The sequence below is a fragment of the Fukomys damarensis genome, unplaced genomic scaffold (genome assembly GCF_012274545.1).
Source record: "Fukomys damarensis isolate Sample0158 unplaced genomic scaffold, DMR_v1.0_HiC HiC_scaffold_39, whole genome shotgun sequence".
In the NCBI taxonomy this organism is placed as follows: Eukaryota; Metazoa; Chordata; class Mammalia; order Rodentia; family Bathyergidae; genus Fukomys; species Fukomys damarensis.
Genome location: NW_022900951.1, coordinates 47,044,612 through 47,052,522, shown reverse-complemented (window position 1 = coordinate 47,052,522; position 7,911 = coordinate 47,044,612). Strand labels below are relative to the sequence as shown.

At 36.7% G+C, this 7,911-nt stretch overlaps 1 protein-coding gene across 1 annotated transcript in view; it reads left to right on the top strand.

Moving 5' to 3' along the window:
* Positions 1–7,911, top strand: part of Fam120c (family with sequence similarity 120C) — a 198,532-nt gene that overhangs the window by 60,911 nt on the left and 129,710 nt on the right. Inside the window, 1 exon segment of the mRNA XM_010610739.3 lies at positions 1,070–1,198. Coding sequence (XP_010609041.2) covers positions 1,070–1,198 — 129 coding nt within the window.

The following is a 7,911-nucleotide window of genomic DNA, read 5'->3' as shown; positions in this document are numbered from 1 at the left end:
AAAAAAAAAAAAAAAAAAAAAAAAAGTATGCCCTTAACTCAGTAACTACAGTTTGAGGAAGTTTAAAATTAAATAATTGGAAAATGGGCAGTAAATCATGCCTACATTTTATCACAGTGTCAAAAAAGTTCCAAAAAATTTTATGCATCTCAAAAGTAAAGTAATATAATAACATAGTGAGTTGCCATTTAGCATCTTCTTCCAGGTAACATCTTCAAGTTACCAAGATTTTGCCACACTTGCTGGGATTTGTTGTTGATAATGTATTTTGAAGCAAATGCCAAACCTCAAGTTATTACATTCCCACATTCTTTAACATACACCTATAAAATACTTACATAAGCGTACTGCCATTATTACTCCTAACAAAATTAACACTAATCTCTTGGTATCATCTTAATATCTGCACCATTTTAGGATTTTCTTGATTGTCTCAAAAAGACCTTTCTGTGGTTAGTTCAAATCAGAATCCGAAGATCTTCCTTACTTTTATTTTTTTATAATTTTGTTTTATTTTTCTGAGATAAGGTCTTGCTGTGTGGTTCAGGCTGGCTTTGAACTCACTATGTAGCCCAAGCTGGCCTCAAACTCATGGTGATCCTCCTTCCTCAGCCTCCTGAGTGTTGGGATTATGGCTGTGCACCACCATACTCAGCTCACTATATGAGGTTTTTTGTTTTTTGTTTTGGTACCAGGGATCAAACTCAGGACCTTGCACTTGCAATGCAAGTACCACTGAGTAAAATTCCTGGCCCACAGTATCACTTTTAATAGCAAAAGATTGGAATCAGACAAAATTTCTCTTGAAATAGAGCTGATTAATTATGCCAGTGTCATAAAACAATAGTTATCTCTGAAAGAGGATTATAGATAATACGTTTTTATGTCGCCATACTTTTTCAGTCTTTCCCAAGTGTTCTGTACTGAAAATTACATGGGAAAGTTTTTTTTTAAAGTATTTTTCAGTGGATTTACTGAATTTGCTTTCCATATCTCACCCGCACCTCACTCTTTTTCTCCGTAATTCATCATTAATATCAGTGTCCCTTAATAATTTTCCCTTTTTTAGGTCCGAGCTCATCAGCTTGTTCTTCCACCTTGCGATGTGGTGATCAAGGCTGTTTCTGAGTATGTTAGTTCCATCAAAGACCCTTCAAACCTCGATGTTGTTGGGAAGGATGTTTTCAAACAGTCTCAGGTGAGCTAGTCTTCTTTGTAAGAGTTTTTTCTTACTTTGTAAGAGTTTTTTTTCTTAATTTCTCCAGCAGGTCTCTTGGTTTCTAACTCCTAGCTAGATTACCCTAAAAAGACATTAGTTGATCTGTATTGAAAGTTTGTTTTTTGTTTTTTTTACTTTTCTACTGATAATAAAAGTAATACTAGCCCAGTCTGGAAAATTCATAAAATAAAGAAACTTACTTAAATTCTCATTATCCAGAAACAACTTGGTATAGTTAACACTCTGGTATATCTTGTGTGTGTGTGTGTGGTGTGGTGTGTGCTGGGGCTCGAACGCTAGGCAAGCCTTCTACCACTGAGCTGCATCCTCCTCCCTTTTTCTTTCTTTTTTTTTTCTTTGTACTGGGGATCGAACTCAGGACCTTGAGGCAGGCAGTGGCACCACTGAACTAAGTCCCCAGGATTTCCCTTTTTCTTTTGAGACCTAGTCTTACTAAGTTGCCCACACTGGCCTCAAATTTTCAAATCTTCCTGCCTCATTCTCTCCAGTAGCTGGGATTGCAGGTGTGTGCCACTGTGTATATTTTAATATAAAGGAGGTTAATGAAGGATAAAATGGGTAATGAAAAAGACTACTTAAGATGTGTCCACATAAAATCAGAATCAAAGTTTCAATGATAGGGACTGGGGATTTAGCTCAGTGCTGCCGCCGCCTGCTTCGCATGTGCAAGATGCTGAGTTAAATCCCCAGTACCCCCAAAAAGTCTTTCATTGATAATAGTGGGAGAAATAGCTGAACTTGGATTTTATTTTACAAAATGAAACTAAAAATTATAAAAATAAGCTACTTTTTTGTGTATACCAGGAATTGAACTTGGGTTCTCGCACTTGCCAGGCAGGTGCTGTGCCACTGAGCTACATCCCCAGCCCGACCTACTTTTATTTTTAACAATTTGATGATATGTGCAACTTGGAGATTTCCACTTTTATTTTTTAAATTAACGTTCATTCTGACTTTTGTGTATGTTTGTACAGTTCTCTGAAGTTTTACCATAGTTACAGATTTGTGTAACTACCATCACATTCAGGATACAGAACAGTTGTACCATCCAAACTATCTCTCATATTATCCTTTTGTAATAATTTCCAAGCTCAACCCTAATCCCAGTAAGCATCAGTTCTCTGTCACTATAGTTATGTCTTCTAGAGAATATTATATGAATGGAGTTATATAGTATGTAACCCTTTGACAATGGCTTCCTTCATTCAACATAATGCCTTTGAGAGTGTTCCATTCTTTTTATGTATATTAGTAATTCCTGGTCTGGGGATTTAGCTCAGTTGTTCCTCTGCCTGTCCTGCAAGCACAAGGACCCGAGTTCGATCCCCGGTAGCAAAAAAAAAAACCCAAAACCTATTATGGGCCAGGGATTTAGCTCAGTGGTTCTGCCGCCTGCCTTGCAAGCGCAAGGACCTGAGTTCAACACTGGGTACCAAATAAATAAATAAATAAATAAATAATTCCTTTTTATTGCTAATTAATATTCACTGCATAGATGTATCAGGCAGCTTTCTCATCACTGGGACATGCTACCTGACACCTATAGTTTTTAAATTAGAGGTTTGTTTGTTTACTGATCGAATGATTGATTGGTACGGGGGATTGAAGTTGGGACCTTGCATTTGCGAGGAAGGCAGCATAACCACTGAGCTAAATCCCCAGCAGATTATGCAATCTTTTATTGAGAGAGGTGTATCAGCTATTGAACTCTCAGGACCTTGCGGTTATGGTGGCAGCACCACTGAGCTAAATCCCCAGCCTTATTTATTTATTGCTTTGGGTTTTTTGAGATAGGGTCTTGCTTTGTAGTGCAGGCTGGCCATGAACTCACCATGTAGCCCAGGCTGGTGCAAACTCACAATGATCCTCCTGCCTCTACCTCCCAAGTGCTGGGATTAACGGCATACACCACCACATCCGGCAGAACTGGCTGATGATTTCAGTGGATTCAGTTCATGGTTGGCTGGCTCCAAGGAAGAAACATGGTAGAGTGAGGGCATGGTAGAACAAAGCTGCTTAGTTCATGGGGCTGGGAAGCAGAATGGTGCAAGAGAGAAAGGGGCCAGGGACCAGATCTGGTACTGAAAGTCACACCTCCATGACTCACCCAAACACAGAGAAATGTGCTTTAATAATCCCAGGCCAATCAATTTGACACAATTAAAATTATCACAGCAGATCTGCCACACTTTATCTGTTTACCCCTTAAAATATATTTAAGTTAATTATAATTTTCGGTGGTTTTAATAGAGCTGCTATAAGGACTTCTGCACAGGATTTTATGTGAATATAAATTTTCACTTCCCTAGTTCAAATATCTAGGAGTGGTATTGCTGGGTCATATGGTAAGTATATTTCTTAATTTGTAAGACCTTGCTAAACCATTTTTCACAATAGCCGTTCCTTCGGCTGGGGACTTATACCAGTGGTTCTGCCACCTGCCTTGCAAGTGCAAGGCCCTGAGTTTGATCCCCAGTACCCCACCCCAAAAAGAACAGCTGTTCCTTTTATTACCTGTACTTGGTCAGTATTTTTAAAATTTATTCATTTTTAATTTTTATTTTGTAGTGTTGGGGTTCAAACCCATCTTGTGCATGTTACACAAGTGCTTGACCACTGAGCAACACCCCCAGCTCTCATCATGATTTTAATTTGCATTTCACAGATAACTAATGATGAACTTTTTTCTTATGCATAATTTGTCATCCATATATTCTGTTTGGTGAATTGTCAGTTCACCAACAGTCTTTTACCCAATTAAAAACCTAATTTGTCACTTACTGTTGAACTTTGATAATTTTTTTATATATTCTATATTCTGTGTATAAGTCCTGAGTCAAGTGTGGCAGTCCAGCCGTCACATCACGAACATGCCTGAGTTGGGGAGTGAGGATTGAGAAAGGAAAGAACACTCAAGCCTGAGTTGAGACCAAGAGAAGTCTGATTTACTTCACAGAAACAGCTCCTTTTAAAGGCACCTCAGCAGGAAGCACCAAGCAACTATTTGTATCTTATGCAAAGACCGGATTTTCTGACTCTTACGAAGAACATCAGATCTGTGGCTATCTCTTTGAGTTTCTTCCACTGCAGGGTCAAAAAACAAGTTTAACAAGCAGAATCCTTGAAAAGTAACAAATGTTACATAGATTGTATCAATGCCTTAATTGTAGAGAAAGAAGTTTCCTTTCAAATATCAAATGCCAGAGGGCCATGGCTGGACCCACAATTCCCCCTTTTTATTATATTTAGAGGAGGGACTTTCCCAGCTCAGCAGAAAGGCTGTGCCTGTCTTAGGTGAGAAATGTCTAGAGAAATCCCTTACCCGTCATCAAGCCATGAGAAGTTTAATACTCATGCTCTGTCTTAGGTTGGATATTTCTCTACATTTCTCTTACCCGTCTTTGACTACCAGCTTCTGCAGGGGTTAGACTGTAGATATTGGAGGCTTAATGTGCAATTTTAAGCCATGAATCTTTCCTGCCATGTTCATCAAAGATGAACTCACCATGCACACTAATATGGGTAATAAAACACATCCTAGTCATACTCTTATCCCAATTGCAATAACAGGACCTAACAATTGGGTAACTGATGCCATGGAGGGTAAGACCTCTTTTAACTGATTAATAAAATGCTGAGTAGCTTGTTCCGCATCAAACTTTAAGGAAGGGGCATTCGGTAGATCCAAAATATCTTGATTTAACTGTATTAAATCTAGGGAGGTATTTTGATTATACCAAATACCTTTCAAATGCCTTTGTATTTTACTCCAGTAATAGATGGAGTCATTATATAGCTTATTGGTTACACAAATCCATTGACAAGCAGGGTGACACATCAATCGAGAAAAACTTTCAGTGCCCGTATTTCTTCTTCCATAAGACTAACTTCATCATATAATGTATTTCTTTTGTTCTAATCTCTGATCGAAATCTACTTGAATAGTTACAGTATGAGTCACATTTTTAGCTAAAACATTAACATACTGAGCATCCCGAATTTCTTGTGCCAAAACAACTGCAGCAGTTGTGGCTGTAGCTATTACAGTAATAAGGGCTACAATCCCTGCAATAATCAATCCCATCACTTTTTTATCTACTTAATGCTTTCTCGATTTTCATTAACATTTGTATACAATTGGTAAAATTAGTTATAACAGCTGACATTATATTCATTATCATTCTCGTGCACAACTGAGACATCTCCCAATAATAACATATAACATATTAACACAAGACATTATTCTCTTTTTCTGCCTTTGTAATTGTACTTCTCCAAAGGCAGCAGCAAGCGTCCTGTTGATAGACTCAAAGTAGTAGAATTCCCATGGGACCAATCCATGAACTTTCGGGATGTGCCATTAAACTGTCATTCCTGAGGCACAGTCACATAACACTTTTTCCACAAAACTGTTTTATTACTCTCCCTTGTCTCTTCCTCACACAGGGGAACAGATTGCGGGGGCTTACCAGTTCCATTTTGTCCTTTTTCCGGATAGAAGATGGTCACATTTTGCTTTTTGGAATGAAATTTCCGCTTGTGCACCAAGACACACCCTGGAGTTTTCTCTGCTGCTTCAGTGCTGGGGTCCCAATCTGGTCTCCTCAGTGGAAACCCAGCTTCAAGCTGTTCAGGGATAGTGGTGGGTCTATAAGTGTACCTGTAACCATAAGTAGGTGGAGCAGAAGAGAAGGGAGAATACCTTGACCAAAAGGTTCTTATCATAAACAATACCCAAAAAATAGCAATAATAATTATAATTATATGAAATCTTAATGTCCTGTAATGTAGCTTTGTATCAACAGGATCTTTCCTTTTTAAAATTATTTATTATTTATCTATTTATTTTTACAGAAAATATTATATTTTAAAGATAACCATCATAAACATGTTACAGCAACATATTTAGAGTTCAGCCCTTTGATGATAACCAATGTAAACATCTTTAACAACATGTTTAACAAGGCATATCTTTTTATAAGGCTATCAAAATTATTTGGGTGGCTCCCATTAATGAACAAAGATCAGAATAAATTTTCTGAGCAGCTGTTTATTTATCAACAGGAGTGTACCCAAACTAAACTTTAAGTTTTTTATTTAACCTATGAAACCAGGGTGTAAAAATCAACAATCTATTTGTATTTGATGTCATTTTGATCAAAAACATAATCAGACAAACACTTTTGAACATTTAGACAAACATATAAGACAATTTAGAGTGCACTCAGATGGTTTTGACCAATTGAATTATAAAATCTTTTAGTTATGACTAGTCAAAACTTTTGCAGGTCAAAATTAACAGAGATCTCTTGTAGAATTAGGGTTAAAGGAATGAAAGTTCTTCCTGACTGTAAATGTAAACCTTTTATAACAGACTTGAAACCAACAAGCAAACATACTTATTTTCTTATTAAATAATTTTTATACACCTCTATATACTTAGGCCTTTTGATCTTGTATATCTTTCTTTACCTGTTTTTAATAACACGAACATATAAAAACCTATGTCAAAAGTATAACTCATAGCTTTTCTAATATTTTTCTGATTTACTATTTTTTAAAATTTTATTTTTATTGAATTTATTGGTACAATCTAGTTACACAATACCATTACATTCATCATTGGGATTCTGTACCTTTACGTAATAGCTCTTGATTCTTATTTTTTCCCCTTCTCCCTGCCCTCCCTTCACCCCCTCCTCCCCTCCCCATTTACAAACACTTTATTTCCATTTTTTCAGTTTCTCATATTTTTTCCTCTCCCTTATTACCTTTCCCCACCCTCCCCACTTTCGCTACACCATTAGCCCTTTGGATCCTGTGTACTATTATAGTTTTTCACCCCAGAGAAACTATTCGGTATTTCAGTTAAAGAAATCTCTGTATGAACATTAAAAATAGGGAATCCTAAAATAAAACTAAAAAGGAAAGTAAAAGAGAAAAGCCAATGATGTAACATTAAAATAATCCTTAATTCTGGAGATGAAAATGGTCCCTTAACATATTTAAATTGCTTCTTAAGCAACAGCTTTTCCAGGTTCTGCAGTCATCTGAACATAATTATAGACAGCACATTCCATTAAAAACAAAACAAAACAAAACAAAAAAAACCAAAGAAAAGAATAATACCCAGAAAACAGCAAAGTTCTGTTGCTGTTGTGGTACCTGGCACCATTTTTTTTATTAGCATCTTAATCATCACCTGGAAAGACAACATTCTAAAGTAATATCATTAAATATAGCTCTGATAAAGCACGGTCACTACTATATATCATAAAGCAGGTACAAGATATTTTACATTCACAGAGGTATGATACAGTACTGTCCTACATCAATAATACTAGAATCAGTTTTGGTTTGAAATTTGCCTTGTCTGCAAATAAGATTGCTACCCCTATTTTTTTCAGGGCTCCTGTCACATGGAGAATTGTGTTCAAATGATTTAAGGGTGATAGACTAGTGACTACCACAGGTGGTCAGTTTCCAAGTTGTGCTTGATCTTAATGTGTTGCTGATTGTATCAGTTGGGATAAAGAATTGTGGTTGATTTGATGAGATGTTTTCTCTGATGTTATGAAGATGAGAATGTCTGTGGGTTGTTAGAGACCCAGAAGCTAGGGCACAACTATATCAGGAAGATTTAGGTGATAACCCAGAGAGTAAACCAAGGA